General features: G+C 56.3%; 1 protein-coding gene across 6 annotated transcripts in view; it reads right to left on the bottom strand.

The window, feature by feature from the left end:
* RALGDS (ral guanine nucleotide dissociation stimulator) overlaps positions 1-20,423 on the bottom strand; it is a 61,500-nt gene that overhangs the window by 2,108 nt on the left and 38,969 nt on the right. For 4 of the 6 annotated variants that reach the window (XM_037400896.1, XM_037400893.1, XM_037400898.1 and 1 more), the window contains exons 2-17: positions 6,424-6,534; positions 5,692-5,885; positions 5,221-5,295; positions 4,840-5,033; positions 4,315-4,436; positions 3,949-4,164; positions 3,723-3,826; positions 3,300-3,384; positions 2,547-2,624; positions 2,373-2,459; positions 1,974-2,006; positions 1,611-1,732; positions 1,345-1,440; positions 999-1,200; positions 426-785; positions 178-292 (exon numbers count right to left, since the gene is read on the bottom strand). In XM_037400896.1, coding sequence (XP_037256793.1) covers positions 178-292; positions 426-785; positions 999-1,200; positions 1,345-1,440; positions 1,611-1,732; positions 1,974-2,006; positions 2,373-2,459; positions 2,547-2,624; positions 3,300-3,384; positions 3,723-3,826; positions 3,949-4,164; positions 4,315-4,436; positions 4,840-5,033; positions 5,221-5,295; positions 5,692-5,885; positions 6,424-6,534 — 2,194 coding nt within the window. The remainder of the gene's footprint in view (positions 1-177; positions 293-425; positions 786-998; positions 1,201-1,344; positions 1,441-1,610; positions 1,733-1,973; positions 2,007-2,372; positions 2,460-2,546; positions 2,625-3,299; positions 3,385-3,722; positions 3,827-3,948; positions 4,165-4,314; positions 4,437-4,839; positions 5,034-5,220; positions 5,296-5,691; positions 5,886-6,423; positions 6,535-20,423) is intronic. The other 2 variants (XM_037400892.1, XM_037400894.1) reach the window with 2 other exon arrangements.

Raw genomic sequence — 20,423 nt, 5'->3', positions numbered from 1 at the left:
TCAGTTGGGCACCCTTTCCCTGAAAGGGGCCCAGAGTAGAGCTGAGGGTTGTCCCCGGGTGCTGGGACCCGTTGTGCTGTCACCTCCCAGCCCAGCTCCAACCCAGTGCTGCCCAGGCTGCAGGGCTGCATGGCCAGCTGGGGACGCAGCCCCCAGGAAAGCCCCCCCAGCACACACCTCTCTCCTCTGAGATGATCTGAACAAGCTCATAGTCTTCAGGCCGGTCCCCGTCCAAGTTGTGCTTGGCCATGGCCTTGCGAATAACGACGGGGGTCTTATCCTGACTTGTCACCTGTGAGCACAGAGTGTTATTAACCCGGGGGGTGCAGAACACTGCAAAGCTCCCAGTACTGTCACCTCCCACGCCCACACCCAAATGGGGCGAGCCGCTCCTCCCTGGCGTCACCGCGGGTGCCTGCGCTCACCAGGATGCTCTTGTACATGTTGCCGTTGTCCACGGCCAGGCTGACGCGGATGATGCAACAGTCATCGACCTGCTGGTTGTAGAGGGGCAGCGAGAGGGAGGAGTAGCTGGAGATGCCAGAGACTGAGCGCTTGTGGGTGCGGGAGGCCGTCACCGGCGTGGAGGAGACGGAAGAGGACGAGGCACTGCTGGAGCCTGAGCCAATGCCCGATGTGTCCAGGGATGAGAGGGAGGTGGATTCCCAGAACTGGAGGGCAGGAAGGAGAGGGGATGCGGAGGACACAGTGGGTTTAACTTCTCCATCGGCCACAGACGGGGCGTACCAGCGCTGGGGGAGGGAGGCCAGAGGGATCTCACTGACCTGTGACAACGGGGGACCGACACGACTACAGCCACTGGAGGCACAAGAGCCTTGCCATGCTGCCAGAGCATCGCAGGGCAGGGGCCTCCCTAGCCCCAGCAGGTCAGAAACAGCCCCTGGGACTCCCCCCACGCTCCCCCCAGTGCCAGGGCAGTCCCCGGGCAATGGCTGCACCTGCCTCTGGTGGCCCGGACCCCGCGAGCTGCCCCATACCTTCTTCTCCTGGCAGTCGGGGGACTCAGGGATGAAGCTGATGTTGATCTCCTCCACGTCAGAGCTGCTGGAGCCGGCAGAGGTGACGCTTACCGAGTCGGTGGCATCCCCGCTGCACAGGTACTGCCCGCACTTGAGCTGGTCGAAGGATTTTGAGTGGGAGCTGCCACTGGCACAGGGCTCGGTGCTTGGCGGCTGCCGGCTGCCAGGAGAGACGTGGGGCAGGTGAGAAGGGAGCAGAGCGAAGGTGCATTTGGCTGGGCAGGACAGTGGCCACCCCAGCCTGGTCCCCTGCAATGCTCAGCCAGAGATACCCCTGCATCCCACCGGGGACGAGCAGACTCACTCGCTCCATCGCTTGATGATCCCCGTGTTTTTCTTCGCCTTCAACGTGTTGCTGGCTGACTCCGACAGCGGCTCGATCTCGCACGACAGCCCGTAGCTGGGAGGGGAGAGGTGAGGGTTGGAGCTCTGTGTGCTGCCCCGGCTGCAGCGAGCCAAGGGATGTGGAGCGGGGAGCAGCGCTGGGCAGCTGTGGCTCAGCAGCTGGAGGAGATGGGCGGTGGGACCTCCCAACACGCCGGTGGCAGCACGGCCCTGGCCCCTGCTCACCTCTCGGCCTCGCTGAGCCGCTCCAGGCTGTGGAACCAGTCCACGAACTGGTCCTCCTGCGTGAAGCTGTAGTTGTTGCAGGCCAACTGAAGCAGCTTGATCTGGGCGATGACTTCGAACTCCTGCAGCAAATGGAGGCCATAAGATCAGATGTGTTTGCCAGCCCCAGCCTCCTCCACAAACAGCCCAGCCCCATGCACAGAGGCAGATAGAAAGGACCAGAATCCCCCTTCCCAACAATGAAGAACATGACGGCAAAACAGGAGAGGGAACAACCCCAAAGGGACCGGCACAGCCTGGGCTTGCACCAAGTCAGCCTCCTCCTTCCACCCCGCTGCACTGCTGCCAGGGCAAAGCTCTCACCTTCCTTCTCTTCTCAAAGTTGATCAGCCCACCCTGGAAGAGAAGGAGCCGAATGTCAGTGTGGAGCAGGCAGAAAAATACTGCTCCCATGCCCATGTCCCTGCTGAGGGACATTTCCATGGGCTAACAGAGGTGGATGCGCAGCGTTGGACACAAGATGCGCAGGGTGCAGTGTCGGACACAAGATGCGCAGCGTTGGACACAAGATGCGCAGGGTGCAGTGTCGGACACAAGATGCGCAGCGTTGGACACAAGATGCGCAGGGTGCAGTGTCGGACACAAGATGCGCAGGGTGCAGTGTCGGACACAGGACACACGGGGGACCAGCCCTCCTTTTATCAGCCCAGGCTCTGGGGCAGCTGTGCAGAGCAAGGGGAGGATAGAGATGGAGGTACATACGTCCAGGAAATCCTTCATGGCAGTGTCGAGCATCACCAGGTCTGTGAGGAAGGTGCCAAGGTAGGGAATGGTGCCCTGCATCACGCCCTATGGGGACAGAAGGGACAGCGGGGTCAGCAGTGACCTGGGACCAGCCGGGGCAGCTGGCACAGGGGGCAGCCGTGCCAGACTCACCATCTCTCGCTGCTGCTGCTGCCGCTTCTGAGCCCTCTTTGGGTTGATCTCCAAGGTGGCAAATTTGGATGTGCCCTCCTGGATGGTGAGAAGAGGTAGGGATCAGCACGGGTGGGAAACTGCACTCATAGGTGAACTAGAATTCACACCTGCTTTCATTGGTACAGCTTTCCTTGCAGAGGGAAAGCGGGACGAGGGGAAGAGGAGGAAATCAAAACTGAGCTTTTTCAGGGCTCACAGGGAGGAGAGGGTTAGTGAATAGCAACTGCTGCTCTGTTTCCAGCTCCTCCTCAATGGGATGTTTTGTTCCCTTTCGCATTTTGTGCCCTCTCTGCCCCCAAACTGCAGAGGCTCCATGGGGAAGGAGGACATTTTTGCTGCAGCCTTTCACAAACCCTACAGCCCCACCTGAAATTAAGAGGACTTTGCACCTCGCTGTTAAAATGCAGCTGACTCTGGAGAGAAGCTGTCACCCAGTGCACTGGATCCTATCCCAATGCTTATCTCTTGCTGAATTCCTTTGTGAGCTTCAGGCAATGATGACTTTTGGGCAGGGAAGCAGAAAGCCCAGCCCGTTTGGAAACCCCTGCCTGCACCTCAGACTCAGCACACCCTGCCCTGCACCCCTGCCTGTGACCACAGCAGCGCTCCCAAGGCTTTAGCCCGGTGGCTGGAACACCATGGAAATTTCTGCCGGCATCAGCCTGAGCTCCCTGCCCGAGACAGGGCAACGCAGGTGTCGCTTCCCCATACCTTAATGAGAAGCTCCCGGCTCAGCGAGTGGTTATTCTCATCGGAGAAGATCTCTGAGAGCTCGTGGAAAGTGCGGAAGCTTTCCCTGCTCAGGGGGAAACAAGAGAAAAGTCAGCACCGCTGCCACGGTGTGGTCTCCTCCTTGGGCTCTCTTCTGCTCCTGCAGCTGACCCCAGCTACACTCACAGCTCTAGCAGAGCCTCGTGTTTGGATGCTCCGCATGGAAGGGAGGTGCAGGTGACGATACTTTTATTTCCTCACCCTCCTCAGGTCCCTGACACCTTACACTGGTCCCTGGGTTTTGGGCACACTCCAGGAGGCAATGCTGGAGCTGAGATGACCCCATCTGCAAGCTCAAGGGCCGCAGCAGCCGAAGCATGGCCTCCCCTTTGAAACCTCCCAGCAGCTGCAGGAGCTGCTTACCGCAGGACCTCATCCCAGGTCTTCTTCAGACGGTGAACAGCATTGCACTGCAGAGCCGACAGGATGGCTCGGAGGGAGGAGAAGTTCTTCAGGATGCGGCACTCCTGGGGGCAGACAAGGAGATGACACGTTAAAGAAAGCTCAGGGATCCGCTGGGATTCACGCAGCGCAAAACCTCAGCCCTTGGGCTGAGGAGGGAGGCGAGCAGGATGGTGAGCTGTCCTACCCGAGCCACTTCGATCCACCGCTCCACCACTTTAGCCCTCTGCTGTGGCTTCAGGGACCGGTCCCCGAGACATGTGGCGATGACACAGTTGGCCACGCTATTGAACTGCGAGACTGTGGCGCGGATGGTGGGCGCCAGGTGCTCTTTACCCTTCTTGTCTCGCTGGGACCAGATGCAGCCCAGGCAGTGGTATGGCACCACTTTCTTAAAGAGCTCCTGAAAGATAAAGGGATGGAGATGGGTCTCCTTGGGTTCCCTGAGAAGGGGACAGGCCAGGAGGAAACGATAGATGGGAAGAGACAGGCCTGGGCCCAGAGCAGCAGGCAGGCAGAGTACCATCCACCCAGCTGTCAGACGAATACTCACAGCGTCCATCAGCGTGAACTGTTCTGCCACCATCTCTGGGGAGAAGGAGAGGAAATCCGGCTTCCCGTCCCCAACGCCATTCTCCTCCACCAGCTGGAAGGTGCAGCCACCGTGGTCCACAGCTGTGAGGGACGGCACGAAGCTGAGCATCGCTGCCATGAGCCAGGGCCCACGCCGCCCCACGCCAGCCCCCTGCAGACACCCACATCCCACCTCCTGGGCTCTTAATTCCCATCTGGCTTCACGCCTTGAGAAGCAAGGCTCAGATAAAAGGATAGTCATTTTAAACCTGGACACAAGCGTCTGCAGAGGATTAAAGGCAGATTAACCAATCCACTTAGAAATCCCACTTCTGGTGCAGTCAGATTAGCTTCCCAGTGTACCTCCATGGAAATGCAGGCAGGGTGGACGGTAGCTCAGCCACGTGGCAAGACCCAAGGTTTGGGAGACCCTCGATGCCAACCAGTAGCATTCCCTTCACCTGCAGCCCCAAACAACCCCCCACAAGCGGGGAAAGGACCCCACCTTCTGCCTCGGACTCGCTCTGCTCCTGCTGCTGGAACTGGGCCAGCAGGATGCGGGCTCGGCGCTCCAGGTCCGAGCCGGGGATGTTGTGGCGCACGTAGGAGATGAGCTGCTTGAGGCAGGCAAAGTCTGGGGGCTTGCGGAAGTCCTCTGAGTACTGGTCCAGCCAGGCGCCCAGGATGGAGGAGATGGTGCTGCAGGGAGCGGGGAAACACAGGCAAGCCCAGCATGAGAAGTGGGAGCCAGGAGAAGCCTGTGTGCACCCCCGCCGAGCCCCAGGCACCAGGAGCACCCCTGGGACAACACATGCCTTTGTAGGAGAAACAAAGAGCTATCACCAGAGCCACCCATCTTGTTCATGCACAGCACAGCCAGACTTACTTCTTCAGCTCCATCCTCTCATCCACAGCATGCCTGGCATGGTCCCCATTCGCCTGCACATGGAGTTTGCCATACCTGGTGGGGCACAGCGAGGAGGCAGTGAGCATCCTAGACTCAGCTGCCTCGCAATACTGCCTCTTCTCCCTCCACATCACCTCCAGGTCTGCCAGGGGGTCAGAATGAATCTCCCACACTGTCCTGCTCCCCCGACTCCGCTTCAGCCCCCGTGTTACAGGAAGAGGGAAGCAGCCAGCACTGGCCACCTTGTGGCAGGGTTCCAGCTGGAAGGGCTCCAGCTCTCTGGGAAGTTGTGTCCGCCCTGCCCTGCCCAAAACTTTTACACTGATGGAGTTGGGAGAAGCTCATCAGCCCTCCAAAGCATGGCAGCAGAAGATGCTGGGGCACCCCTGGCTGAGGAGGGTCAGGCACTGGTCACCCCCAGGTGTGTTTTGGGGCTCAGGGCAGCCTCACCTGTTAAGCAGCAGGTCCAGCACTTGCTTGGTGGTGGCAAAGGCCCGGTAAGTGCACAGGAAGATGGTGACATAGGTGGAGTCATTGCCTTTGAAGGCTGAGACCAGGTACTCCACCAGCTTCTCCAAGGTCCCAGCTTTTATTGTCCGCACCTTACATGTCTCGTAGAGGTTTAAAGCCGACTCATTCTCAAACTGCCAGGACAGGAACAGAAGTCAGTAGGTTGGGTGAAGACAGACAAGTTCAAGTGCGATGTGGTCCAACCAGCCTCACAAGCCACCGTTTGGGTCTAGGCTGGGACCCCCTACAGTGCCTGGGGCTCTTGTGATGGGCCTGGGGAAAGGGAAGCTGGGTCTCCTTGGACACCAAATACCAGCAACTCAGCTGAGAAGACTTGAGCATTTGGGAAATCTTAGGAAAGGCTCAAGGTTGCCAAAATCTAGGTGCAAATCAGAGTTGCAAAATGGAGCTTCAGATTGTTTCCCCCATGTCCCTTCCCACGGGGCAGAGGCCAGCAGATGCTTCCACATCCCTGCTCCCAACAAAACATAAGATTCCCAGATAAGGCTCGGAAGGACCTCCCAGGACAGGAGTGTATGGGGCAGCAAGAAGAGGGCAAGCCAGGGGCTGGTATTGATCCTGCCAAGCCCTGACATCTAGCCACCATGTCTCCGGCAGGGAAAGATCTGAACACACCCTGTTGGCAGGAGGCTGGCAGAGCCCCCAGCTTACCCCCAGCCACCGCTGCCCTTTGTTGGCCGTGTGATGGAGCTGCACTTTCCGGAGCGATATGCTGTAGATCACACCATCCTCCACCTCTTCTCCGATCTCCTGTGTGGAGCTCTGCATGGGAAGACGAGATACACCATGAGATAAGGAGAGTGAAGCGTGGCAGAGATGCTCTTGTGGGCTCATATGAGGCATCCCAGCAAGCCAAAGGCAACAGCCGGCAGGCAGCGAGTCTCCCTCGCCTGCTCAGAAATGGAAACCAGGCGACACCAGTCCTGGCCAGCTTAACTCCGGGTCCACCTGAGCCCGCACACTGGCAGAGCCAGGGCTTTAGGATGCCGCTCTGTCTGCTCCACGTCCCCTGGCTCCACGGCTCAGCCCTGCTGCTAACGCAGGCTGTGCCAGCACCGAGTGCTGGGGAGGACCCCTCACCGGGCAGCAAGGGGGGCGGGGGGCAGCACACCCCCCTACCCATCCCTGGCTGCTTCCCCCTCCCTGAGCCTTTGCCTTTCCCGTAAGGTGCCATCGCTGCCTGGTCTGACCGTAATCTCCATAATCTGCCCCTGCTGGACCCCAGCACCTCGGCGCACCTTCCGCAATAAATAATAACTGTCAAACCAAACCGCCCGCGAGCTTCAGCAGCGCCAGCCACGCAGGCAAGGCAGGAATCCATGGGGAGAGCTGGAAGCTGAGGGGAAACCCCAGCGAGCAGCACCGAAGTGGGCTCGGGCACAGCCGGGACAGGTCCCTGCACCCCTGGGGCCAGGCACCTCCAGGCCACAGCCCAGCCCAGCCACACGGCTCACAGTTCTGCTCCAGGGGATGCAGACCACCCAAAACCTGGTGAGGAAAGACGAGATGCCTCTCAGGGCAGATCTCTAGACACACGCCTCCCCCAGCCCCACATGCCAGCACGGGGCTCAGCGGTGGCCCCAGCCCCACAAGGACAATTTGGTTCCCTCCTCCTCCTCTCTCACCACGCTCTGCTGAGTCAGTGCCTCTCTTAAGAAGATTTATCCAGATCCTTTTAAACACTGCGGGGATCTCCCCCGCCCTCATCCCCCATGCCAAATGGCGGGGCAGGGTGTAAGACGGAGCAAATCCCACTGCTCAGCAGATGGGCAAAACACCCCCACGCAATGAGCTGGCCACGCGCTGGGGTGCAGGGGCTCGGGGACAAGTCCCCACTGCATATCATGCCGCCAGTCAGGGGCCAGAGCCAGCCCACGGCTTCCCCTGCAGCCTGCCTCCTGGGAGCACAAACCCCCTGAGCAATGGTGACAACACAGGGCTTGCCAGGGAACAAGCTGCCATGGGGCAACCCAGGATGGAGCCCCAGGAGTGACACTGCTCCCTGCAAAAAAATCCCCTTCCCAAGCCGCTCCCCATGAACGTGGGAACAGCCCTGGCCTCGGACGATGCTGCACATCCAGAGGCACCAAGCAGAAAGTGCCGAACACGATGCTGAGCTGACGTGTGGAACGTGCACCTAACGTGCTCTCTAACCCACCATCCCTCACTATTGCCGTCACAGCAGCAGCCACCGCGCTGTTATCGCACCCTGCTCAAGTCAAGTGCTTGTTAGCAAGGAATCAAGGCAGGGAACCGCAGCCAGCTCAAAGAGTAAGGGGAAAACTTGAAAAAGCCTCTCATTCATGGTTGTAATGAATGAGGACAGAGAATCCCCCTGGGCAGGGTTACTCGACTTCTTCCTCACTTTCCGCTGAACTTGCTCTTCTCAGTTCATGCCAGACTGCGGCGAGGTTTGGTTTGCTGAAGCTCGAGGGGTTGTAAGGCTCCCAACTTCGGCTCTGCTAGGAACACCACAAGTCCTTCCCGAGTTTCACCGGCTTCCAGACCAACCCTGACAGCACCCGCAGGAGGCAGCGAACAGACCAGACATCCTTCCAGACACCTGCGTCAGTCCCTCTCTTGTTCTGTGTTCTGCGATAACGGCATAACTTTATGTTCAAACAGGTCTGAATTTGAAGAACAGAAGAGGCACCCACCAGCACAGCGTGCCCTGTGCCTTCCCAGACAGCACGACATGGCAGTGCATCTCCCTCCTGCCTCAATAAATCTCCTGGGCTGGCGATGCTGGCTGCTGGGGGCAGCGCAGATCTGAGCCCAGCTTCCCTCTGCTCTGCTGCCCCAGGCCCAGGCAGGCAGCCCCCCACCCCTGACAGCTGGCACCACAGCCTGAACGCTGACAGGGGCACAAACCAGCCCCTGAGCCCACCTCGACTCCCTGCTCCTCTGCAGCCCCCCGTCACGTCTGCGCTGGGAGCAGCCACCCGTGACGCTGGCCCTGGTGCGGAGAAGACGAAGCCATTTAAACGTGTCAGCGAGGGGAAGGTGAGCCTGGTACATAGCTAAAGGCACTGGCAGCTGAGGGAGAGCTGGGCTTCTTCCCCATCACCTCTCCCTCTCTCCATCAACAGCTCATAGAAATGAGGTGCTCCTCAGCCAGGTGAGCCACCTCCAACCCCTTTAGCCTGAGCTGGGAATCGGGGGGGACCAGCATGACCTCAGGAGAGAGCTGCCAGCACTGCTGAAGCCTTGCTCCCGATCAGCCACCTACAGTGATGGTACCTAACCTGAGCCCAACTCAGCCAAGTTGTCTTTCTTCCACCTACACATGCTGTTTCCAACAAAAAGAAAGCAAAGCCATGGAAACTCTTCCCAGTTTGTTCACAGAGACCATCAGACTCTGGTGCCCACAGCTACACACCATCCTCCAGAAGCGACAGCAGTAGATGCTTCTCGAGCACACAAGCCCACTGCCGAAGGGGCAGTGATGGAGAACAGGGATCAGCACCAGCAGTGCTATACATCAGCTCTCCCGGGCTCTCTCCCAGTCTTGACCACCCAACCGGTCCACCAGCCCTACCCTGCCCATCTTCCCGTCACGCTGACTTTGGCCCACAGGAGGAGACCTCTGTACAGCCTCACTCAGCAAATGGATTTGGCTGGGCAGTTGTAGACCCTAAACAAAAAATCAGATGCTCGTTGAGATGCAATTAAATTAATAAAGAAATCAAATCATGTAAGAGGACAAAATGTCCCAGGATCAATCTGTGAATCATTGGCAGCTGCTGTGCAACTACAGTGGAAAGTATTGCCGTAACTGTGCAGGGGTTTCCACTCCATATTTCGTGTCATGTGCAGAGGATACACCCAATTTTGATGTGTGTAGAAGCAAATTTCATTTCCTTCCCATATTCAAGACTGTCAGATTCATTCAGTTTTTGTCTTGCTGACTTGTGCGATATCCCCAAAGTTCCCCCTTTGCAAACCACACACAAAATACGCAGCTTCCCAGCGGTCTTCAGCCAGGCTCATGCCAAGAACCAGGCGAGCTGTTACACTGGTACATTTTAAAATTTGGCTATTTATATTCTATGTGAGCTTCCTCTTTCCTACGGCTGCTTCTCCAAGATGCTGATTGTGCATTCTGCACATGCTGGTTAAAAACCAACGAAGCAAAAAGCAGCAGCAGGATGGAGCCAGTGAAGTCCCACTCCGACACCTGCACCAAAGGCACGTTTGTCCCTTTGCAGATGAGGGGACACTGGGTGGGAGCAGGGTCAGGAGACACAAAACCTTGACCTGTGGCTTGTGCGTGTGCCAGCCACCAAGAATACCGCAATCCTAAACCTGGACTCACACCAGGATTTCCAGCACATCAACCAAAGATGAGCATCTTCAAAATGGTCTGTGAAGAGCTCTGACAAGTGCTGGTAAATATTACTGCAAAGCTACTGCTCCCCCCTGCCTGCCCTACACCTCCGCTGGAGTTTTCTGCCCCTCGCAGCAGAAGGGAACGTGAGTCTGGCCCCAGCCAGCACCGCCGCAGCCCAGCACCCACAGACAAACCCTCCTCCACCAGCGGTTCAGCCTGAGTAACTCAGCACCGCACCACGGCAGAGCCACTGGTGAGCAGTCCCCGCCTCGCACTGCATCGCGTTGGTAGAAGAGATGCATCCAACGGGCCCAGGCAGCGCTTTAAACAGCTGCAACAGATTCAGAAAAGCCCATCTGTGAAAGCACTAACTGTGAGCATGTTGATGGTTACAGCACTGGCACCTTCCATCACTCTTAGAGAAGGGACTCAGTACCCCAGAAAGTGAGATCCAATGCATTTCACGATGTGTACCAAAAGAGGGAAGACACAGAAAATTAACATTTGACCACGATCTCTCCAGCTCAGCGTGCAGATCCTGCTCCTCTCCATACAGCTGGAAAAAGGCCTCCCGATGGAGGGGCACCTTGTTTTCCTTGAAAAACCATATGTTTAACTTCGGGGTATCAGACGCGCAGCTCTGCAGAGCAGAGGCTTTGCGAAAGGAGCCGTAAGTGAACTCTGCAGGAGTTCATCCCCTGCAATATGAAACTGGAGGTCTGCACCAGATGGCTTGCCTGGTTTTAGAGACTGCCTCTTCCAAGTGCAGATAGCCCGGGGCTGCCTGAGCAACAAGCTCCCACTGATAGTTCAAAGCGTCTGTGACTACACCAGGGAGGAATTCCTGCTCCGTGCAATAAACTCAGCTCCTCTCTGGTGAATGTTCTAGTACACGGCGTGGCGTCGAACCCCACGTCTTCACACGGAGGTTTAATAAGGAGCTCTGAGACGCAGCCAAGGTTTGCGAGCCTGGAGGAAGGGCTGTGCTGCGAGGGACCCTTGCAGGAGCCAGGCAGAGAGCAGCCGGGAATCTGCCCTCATCTCTGCTCTCCAGCTGAAGGGAAGGGAAAACGCAAAAGCCAAACAGCAAAGCAAAATATTGGCTAGGGATCTGCGTTTGGGAAAGTGTTTGAGATCAGTCACCAAGGCGGTTTTAGTAAGACAGAAGCAAAGTACAGGCTGAAGTGTGAGCGTGACAGCATCCCTGCACGTTACACACAGGCAATTATCCAACAATTACCAGGTCTTAAGAGCTCTGGTCCCACGTGCCCTGGGTTAGCGCACTGGCTCCAAAAACACAAAATAACGAACTGTTATTGGAAGAAGGTATTAATTTCAGCACACGTGGAAGAGGCAAAACTGCTTAAAGTGCTTTTACTGATGCTCCCTGGACAACAGCTGGTTTAAAGATCAAGATGCTTGTGTTACTCTGTTCCCTTCCAGCTGGGCTCTACAAAATGCTTGTCCCACAGGCAGGTATAACACAGCTGGGAGTATCTTTGCACCATGATTTCCAAGGGCCACTGCCACCAGCCACATGAGAGAAGCAGACGGTAACCCTGCCCATGGGAAGCCGGGATCCTCGGCCTGTTGGGAATTAACAGCCTCGTCGGCTACCGAGGCAAAAAAGGCAGAGCTGAGCCTCAGAGACATCACCAGGAGTTTCTCATTGAAGTTCTGTATTTGCACAGGTTTGAAAGGGCTTGACGAAAGCTGGCAAAGCCAGAAACAGAAGGTGGGGGTCTGGTCTTTACAACCCCCAGCCCCTTCTCGGAGGAATCCCTTCCCCCTGGCGAGAGGGGAAACGGGCCCTTCCAGAAACGAAACCAGGTCCACCAAGGGCTGTCCCCTCCACGGCTGACACGAGCCCCAAGTTAACTTTCGTTTCGCTCTCAGGAGCAAATTCCCAACCCATGCAACGAATGGCAGTGACTTTGGGGCCTCTTATGTAAACCGAAGCGTACGACATTATGTAAAAGGAAATAGGAAAAAAGTCACCCCCATCGAGTGAAAGGAAAACAACTGCAGTTCCGTGAACCAAAGATAAAACCTGCAAAAGCAGAAGTGCCCTCCGTCCTACACAGCCAAAATAAGCGCACGCAGCAGAACACCCTTCCTCACGGGGACTTCCAGGCAAAAAGCCCCAGGGTGGATGTTTTCCCAGCTCTGCCGGGCAGGATCACCCCGTCCACTCCTTGCACTCACCAGCAGTTTCCTTCCCCCAGCCGCGCTCAGGAAGGCTGCAGAGACCACCCAAAGCGGGCACGGAAGCTGCCGAACGCCCCCCACTTCGGGGAAATGCCTACCCCGGTGACCCACAGCACGTGCTTTGGATCCGCAGCCCCATGGAGGGCAGGAGCACCCTTGCTCCCAAACAGCACCCCACCGAGGACCGTGGGGGCACCGGGGTACAATGGTTCTGTGCTCCTGCTGCCGCTGATGGAGCTCCAGCCCCCCCGCCCTGGGCACTGCTCCCCACGTAGGGGTATTAGGGAGATGGACACCATTCCTTCAGGCTTTCAGCTCTCTGCCTGCTCAGTGCTGCCTCAACCCAGCACCAACAGCCCATTAAAACGTAACGACAAAGGGAGAAACAAGAAAAGACTAGAAAAAGGGCCAGAAGCTAAACTTCAACCCACGATGAAAAGGGGGTGTTTTTGCCAGGACACCACAACAGCGGCGACAGCTGAGAGCCTGTTCTTGCCCCGTCAGCTGCTGGTCTCCGCAGCTGGGCTTCCCTGACACCCCCAGCTCTGCTTCAGGTGTTTCCACATAGAAAGCTGCGCTCAGCACCCGCAGGGAACAGCCCTGAAGCCACGCATCACCCAGCACCACACGCTCCCAGGGAGCAGGATAGGGCAGAGGAAGGGTGCACATCACCCCGTATCTGCCTCTCCTGGGGATTTCACACCTCCCCCCTCGGGGTTGGGGCTGCCCCAGATCGACGGCAGGTCTGATCCTGCCTCTGTAACCCAGCAGGGTTAGCGGCAATATCCAAGGCAGTCTTCTCCACCCTGGCAGCTTAGGAAGAGGAGAAAGCAGCGGCTGGTGGATCGGTTACAAAGGCATCTTGTGACTCGCATGCAGTGAGTCAGCGGCTGGAGTGAGGATTAGGAGCTCAGCACTTGGGTCCAGAAACGAGACAGAGCAGATACACAGGATTCCTCCCCCATTTGCTTTTGTTTTGCTTTTAAAGAAAACTAAGAGCCTGCTCACATGTAGAGACTTTTTCGTTCTTTTTATGGTCTGGAAATGAAGAGTCAAAGATCTGCAAAGACTTTGTGTATCCGCTCCGTCCTCTCCAGACTCCAAGGGGGCAGGATCAGGCCCCCTGATGCAGGTGCTGCAGGACCAGCCTTACTAGGGGACTCCCCAGAGAAAAGTAAACTCCATCTGCCGCTGGCAGTGCCAGAGATGCCAGATGACTGTTAAACTCCAAACCCTGTGTTTCCTACACCTGGGAGTACAGAAGACCACCAGCACCTCCACCTAGACATCTGCATCCCATGAGAAGACACTTCCAAAGCTGGACCACCCTCATGTTCCCTACCAGGGGACGTGCTGGGACGGGCTCCCTTCAGAGGCTGCTGAAGGTTAGAAGAAAACTGAGTGCAGCAGGTTTTGCTTCCTCTCTAAGTCGATGGAAAAAAGATCCCGCCGACACAGCAGTTCTAGCTCTTGCTCCACAGTCCTTAGCTTTGTGTTCGTGATCACTTTGGCGTGTGTTTCGGCAGCATCCATGCTCAGCGCCAACGCCTACGCAGAGTCAGGCTCGCATAGGAGGGACGCAGCTGGCCTTGGCTTACACAGCAACCGCTCCGCTATGAACTCGCCTACAGCCCAGGGGGTAATTACTGGAAGTGAAACCAGAACGACATGACTGGTGAAAACCGGTGTATGAAAAATTAATACCTATTGCTCTGTAAGGTTAAATAAAGACTGTCTCATAGTAAAGTCATTTCAGCTCAGAACAAAGGTCTGTATTTCGCCAAGACGGAACACAAAAATCTGCAAAACCCATAGCAGAAACAAGTTCAAAAATTGATTATTTGTGTGTGTGTGTGCAACAGCACCTGGAAGTCGCACGCAACACGACGGCTCTATAGTGCCTTGTTCAAATGCGAAGAAAAACAGGACGGATGTCCCGAAGAGGTTGCAGCTCAAGCCGACCTGACCTAACGATACTCCATCGATCCCACTGCTGAAACGGGCCCCTCGAGCTCCCAGTACATTATTTCTGCAGCAGCAAGAACCGCCACGGGTGTTTGATTAGGTTGGCATGTGGGAGCCGACGTACCTTGAAACCAATCGGTACAGTCACTCCTGAAACGTCAGGTATGTCTTCACAATCGTTAACTAGAACACACAGACTTGTTCGCTGTTGCAAATGCTGGTAATGCTGGTCCCTCGCGTCTACCAGCACCTGCGAGCCAGTGAGTCCATCCCTCCTGAAAGTCAAGCCTTTACATTCTCAGAGACACAAAGCCTTGAACGAGTATTTCCCTGTTCTTAGCTCGTAGCCCATGTGCCAGTCCAGACAACCAAAAAATCAATTTTAAGGTGTATCGGCTGCTCTAAAACCGGCTCCGTTTGTCAAACCTCCCCCTCACCCCCGGCACGTACATGACCCACATGAGCCAAGCACACACTGGGGCGCACACCTGCGGCACAAGCAAGGCATGCGGGATGCACAGCAAGGGCAAAGCAACTCGTGGCTCCAGCAGCTGCCTGGCACAGGACACCAGCCCAGAGCCAGGAGGTGGCTTTCAACCCCCCATGCCACCAAACCATCCCACCAGTCCCACGCCAACATCTCCCAGGGAGTTTTGCCCCACGCCGTTCCCAAGCAGCCTGGATAAGCTGTAAATGGCTGGCTGTGCAGTAACTCACCTGCTGGAGCTTGCAGAGGGAAAAAGAAAACAATGTCCTATCTTTCCATGATTTTGAAGATGCACAGATTGGGGTGGACACGTTGGAGGCTGTCCAAAAGCCACGGCCCTGTCTGGCTGCGGTCTGGCTTATGGTAACTGCGCCGTCTCCCTTCAGTTTGAACGAGGTTAATTTCGATTTAGCTCAGATACATCTTTAGCTTAGATAAGCTGAACCAAAATAAGCCCTCGTGAAATAAATGTGTCCACCCATGTGTTTACACTGCCTTACGCCAACTTACATTCCCTCCGCTAAAGCTGGTGTGACTGAAGCGTGGGCAAAGCCGACAAGCCTAGACCTCTTGGACCCCCCCCTCCCTAAAATCCCACTGCCCCAGCCTGTGCAGGGGAGGATGCCCGGGGGGCTCTAGATGCCCCCAGCCCACCCCGACCCCAGAGCAGGGCAGGCTCAGGCGCTCCCCCAGCCCGGTTCAATGGCACCACTGTGCTCCTCGGGGCCGGAGAGGGGCTCGCGGTGCCGGTGGCACAGAACAGCCTCGCCGCATGGCTTGCTCTTTGTGTGCGTGTCTGCATCAGGGTGACCCAGTAAACAGCTGAAGCAGAGAAAATGCAGGAACAATCCAGCGCAGGGAGGCAATGAGGGGCTGCCGGTGAAAGGACCGGAGGAATAAATGCGAGGCTTTGTTCTCCGGCCGTGCCCCTCACGCCCAACTCCCACCGCGGCCAGGATGACGTAGGATGCCTCCATTTGCTGCCGGCATGTTCCCAGCCACCCCGCGCCGAGATCCGGGCTGAGCCCGGCTCGTCCCAGCCTCCTCCTGACACCCGCAGCCCCAGCGTGTCCCACCACAGCCCAGCTGCAGGTCCCAGGTCATCCCCTTCGTCCCAGGGAAAGGCTGGGAGAGATTCTCCTCTTGGATGGTGCCCCGCTCCCTGTCCCCCTCCCTGGGGTGCCTGTGGGAAGCTGGAAGGGAGAAGAGCAAGCACTTTTGCTTTGTAATCAAGAAAATCTCACCTTCCCAGCATTACTTAAATAGGTGTCAATGAGGCATTAGGTGCTATATAAGCAGGCAGAGGGGCAGGAGTCAACAAGATGACACCTGGGGCGCCTGCGATCAGGCTGCTCAGCCAACTAATTCCGATTTCCACAGCTGAAGCAACCGAGAGCTGAAGTTTAATTGGCACCTTTGGGGAGAAAACAACTGGAAAAAAATTATTAAATAATAAATAAAAAAAATCCAGCTGTTGTCAAGTGCCTGAACACACATGCCAGGAGCCCAAGCAGCGAGATTTGGAGCGAGGCCCTGCCCTGAGTGCTGGGGGGCCAGATCCTGCGCACGCAAGGGGTGGAGAGCGGCTGCGGCATGAGGAACGTGGGTGTGTGTGCAGCTGGGTGGTGGGATGAATTCCCTACCCAGACCCTCAGCTCTGCACTCGTAGATGTGGGTGCTGCTGTGGACCATGCCAGAGCAGGACCTGCCGGCAGCCAGCCCTCTGCCAGGCGCCAGCCAAACCCGGGGGGTGGCAGGGAGGCAGCGGGCAGTGTCACACAGGGTCACTCCACTTCCCCACCTGCCCTGATTCAGCACAGACTTTTGGAACTAAGTTTTCTCCTGCCACTTAAGCCACAGCCCTTCTCCAGCGATGGCTGATGACGAAGGTGTACCAGCATCTGCAGCAGCACGCCTGCACCTGCTCGGGGACACCAGTCATGGGGATTTCAACCCGGTGCTGGATCACCGTGGGCATTTGCAGGCAAGCATTCCCTCACGTGGCTAAAGCTCCTTTGTGGCAGGTAAAGCACCACACAAGCCTGTTCCTCCTGGCCACAGCACTTTGGTGAGCCAGCACAGACACGCTCCTACCCTGACTCGTCTGTTCCTGCCCTGTTCATCCCCTGGGATTGCCATCCACGGGTGAGCATCCCTGTGGATCACCCTCCCATTTAAAATGAGTTCGGGGAACAAACCCTGAGATACCCAAAAAGCTGATGTGCACAACAACCATGGGGCATCCTTCCCTGGCTCCTTTCCTTTGACACTGCCTGGACCAAAGTCGAGCCCCAAACAGCCCTATCCTCCCCAGAGCTGAGTTTTGCTGAGGAACACGCTAAAATCCATGGAAATGAGGACTTGGAGAGATGGAGTTTGTGGGGTACCCTCCCCCTCAAGAAACACCTCTGGGAATAAGTGTCTGTTATGACACTGGCATGAGCCATAACTGTTCTCTGAGTCACTCCAGCGTGCTGTGAGGGAGGGACCAGCCTGGCCTCTCCTAATGCCAGCTCTCATTGTCGCAACCGGGACTGGATCTAGTAAACCACATTGTCTAGAAACCCAGTAATCACAGTGATGTTCACCAGCAACACTCGGCACAGGGATCTGGCCAAGGGGCCCTGACCTGCACAACTGCAGCCAGGACCAAATATCCATTAAAGAAAGAAATCAAAAGCAAACAAAAAGCAACGTTTGGAGAAAAGCTGGGCTGCTTTAACATGATAAACAAAACTGAGGATTTGCTTTGCTCTGAAAAGTCTGCAGTGATTGTGGGGGTCACAGTGTGGGAGGAATGGGGGTGACACCATCAGCCACGGCTCACCCCCAAAACACACACCCTCCAGCTCACCAGCTCTGCTGCTGCTGCGATGCACAGAACTGGACCTCACCAGTCCTGAGCCTTTCAGGCAAGTGTCTTTGACCAAAATCCCTGAGGTTTTTGCCTGAACAGGCAGGCAAGGTCCTGAACACCCCAACCACACCATGGTGCACCCATCGGCATCCCCGCCTGCTTCCCACAGCTGAGTGTTCACCCTGCCAGTCTCAGGCAACATGCTTGGCTTTGCCCAGCCTGGCTAAACGATGGTTTCCTGAAGTTGGTTCCAACCCTATGAGGTGAACCCAAACCAAACACATCATTTCACAGATGAAAACAGGGCTGGAGCGGGGAGCCTGGGGCAGGCTCAGCTTGCGAGTCTCCATGGAGACCCAACCACTGCGAAGTGCAGGGAAAGGCTGCGTGGTTTTGCTGCATCACATGAAAAGAAGTTCCTGGTAAGAAGGGGAGTGAGCCCTTTGAAAAGCAGGTTTCCACACAGCCCCTCAGCCCAGCTGCTGTTTGTTAACATGTGGTTAGCAGAAAGAAAAGCCACTCTAAAAATAATGCCTCAGCATTCCAGATGAAGTTGCCTCTGATGAGTTTCCTCTCCAATATGCTCTGTTTGCAAGTTGAAACAACTTTTTTCCTCCCCTGTCAGCTCCAAGGACTCGGCTGGTGCCTGGCAGCTAGAGCCATCTCCATCTCGCCTCCGCCGAGCCCGGGGCTGGCCAGGCAGCTGTGCCCACCAGCCCCCGCTGCACGGGCACCCAGCACCCCACATGCAGAGCGGGAAGATGCCCTTCCCCATCCCAGCGTGCTTCTGACAGCCGGGCTCATCGAAATACCAACTGTGTAATGAAAACAAACTCACTGCTGTCAAGCTATGCAAGTGAAACCGGCCACACGTGCTTAATCTCCACTGACATTTAGCTGTCACATAACTAGTGACCCTCAGGTATGTTGGAGAGAAACTCTCGGCGGTTATCTAACATAAAAGCACTGCCCTGTAAGAACCTGCACCAACACAGCCCCGAGAATAGAGCCAAAAACTTTATAGAGATTATTTGCATAATGTCATAAAACCATATCAAAATCAGGTGGAGACGGATGGAGGTTTTGGGTGTTGCAGAGTCCCCAATTCACTGCACGGAAGGAGACGGGCGTTTGCTCACTGCAGCCCACGCGATGGCATGGCCCACCCAGAGATTTAGGAAAGGACTTTCCCCATCGCCTCTGGGAAAGCCCTTCCCAGGTATTAAGAGAACAAAAGGCCCATCCACAAAAGCCCTTCTGCAAACACCAGATTACACTGAGCAAAGCTACTCCCGTGCGAGTAGGTTCCCTGCACCTCCATCCCTGCTCCGACTCCCTCCCGGTGTCTCCATGCCGATGGCCAACTTGCAAGGCAAAGCCCCCAGGGAGCAGCCGGGATTACTCCACGCAGGAGCTCAGCGCTCCCTTTCCCTAAAAGCTCAGGAGCAAAGTCCAAATGCATCTTCATTGGAGCTCCATGAGCCAGGAGGGCTGAGGCTGCTGGGATGACCCACACGGGGACAGGAACAAGACAAAAAGTAGCCAAACAACTCCATCCTTCCCCTGCTGCCCATCTTCCCAAGCAGGCATGCTCCAGCCAGAGGCTGCAATACAGTTTCAGTGTGATGCTTAACAGGTCTCCCTGGGCGCAGGGTCCCTCCTCCAAAAACCCCTCGTGCCAGCCTCACCTTCCAGCCTACGGATGGATGCTCCTTGCTGCAGAATGACGGTCCCACAGAGCCCCACCAAGCATTTTGGACAGGTTGTGGATGCTGCTGTTGGGTCTGACCCAGCACCACGCACACTAACAGCACCGGCCGAACAAAGTAATCTATGGAGGGTATGAGTCCTACAACCCAACTCTTTCTCCCCAAGGCCCAAGTAATGTTTCAAATCCTGACTCCCCTCATCCAGACCCTGCAGGTGACATCCCACCAAAGTAATGCACAAACTCCAACCCACCATGAGCTGCGCTGGAGCCCCCCGGGCCCCCTGCCAGCAGCTCGGCCAGCTTTGTATCCAAATCCCGCTCCTTAGCAACGACATTTTTTCCCCCCTCTTGCTGAGTCCATGGGAGATGAAGAAATATTTGAGAACTGAAGCAGCCCTGCCTGCCGCAAATATATATTTCAAGAAAAGGCATACGTCCGCTTGGAAGCCAGTCACTAGGCAGCTCTGGAGATAAGGGCGTTAGAAAAAGTACAAGCAGGGGATAGTCAGCCTTTAAATGTGGTCTAGAGTGACCTAAATAAGCTCTCAGCTCCTTCAATTACACGTCTCTTGGCTGACAATTAGAGAAGCTGAAAGGGTGATGGAGGAGCTGCTAGCAGTGAAGCCCTTCCTATGGCTGGACCAACTCAGGTGGCCCTAAAAACAAGCCGTGCGCTGGCCCTAATGGTGGGATGGTCACAGGCAGCCCCCAGCTCCCAAACAGTGCGATCTGGGGGGCCCTGAAGCACCCCAAGCTGCAGCACAGGACCGCCTGCCTCCCCCGCTGCAGGGGTGGCCAGGGAGGGGTTCCCCATCCAGCCTGTAGGTCAACAAAGTGTTCCGTTCCCAGGTCTGCCAGTCCGGTGCTAAATCCAGTAAACCTCAGCGAGATCCCAGTACCGGAGGATATCCCACCTCTGTGGAAACATGGCATGGCAGCCTCCAAGAAACACAACTCTTATACAAACACATTTAGAAGCCTCTCTCCAACTTCTCTCTAACCATATTCAATAATAATTATTAAAATCCCTCCCAACCTGTTCCCACCCTGCAGCAGCCCCCAACAATCAGCATCTGAACCCACTCCTGGCCTC

This window comes from Falco rusticolus, chromosome 9 (genome assembly GCF_015220075.1).
Source record: "Falco rusticolus isolate bFalRus1 chromosome 9, bFalRus1.pri, whole genome shotgun sequence".
Taxonomy (NCBI): domain Eukaryota; kingdom Metazoa; phylum Chordata; class Aves; order Falconiformes; family Falconidae; genus Falco; species Falco rusticolus.
The sequence above is the reverse complement of the archived record's forward strand: the minus strand, read 5'-3'. Positions and strand labels throughout refer to the sequence as shown.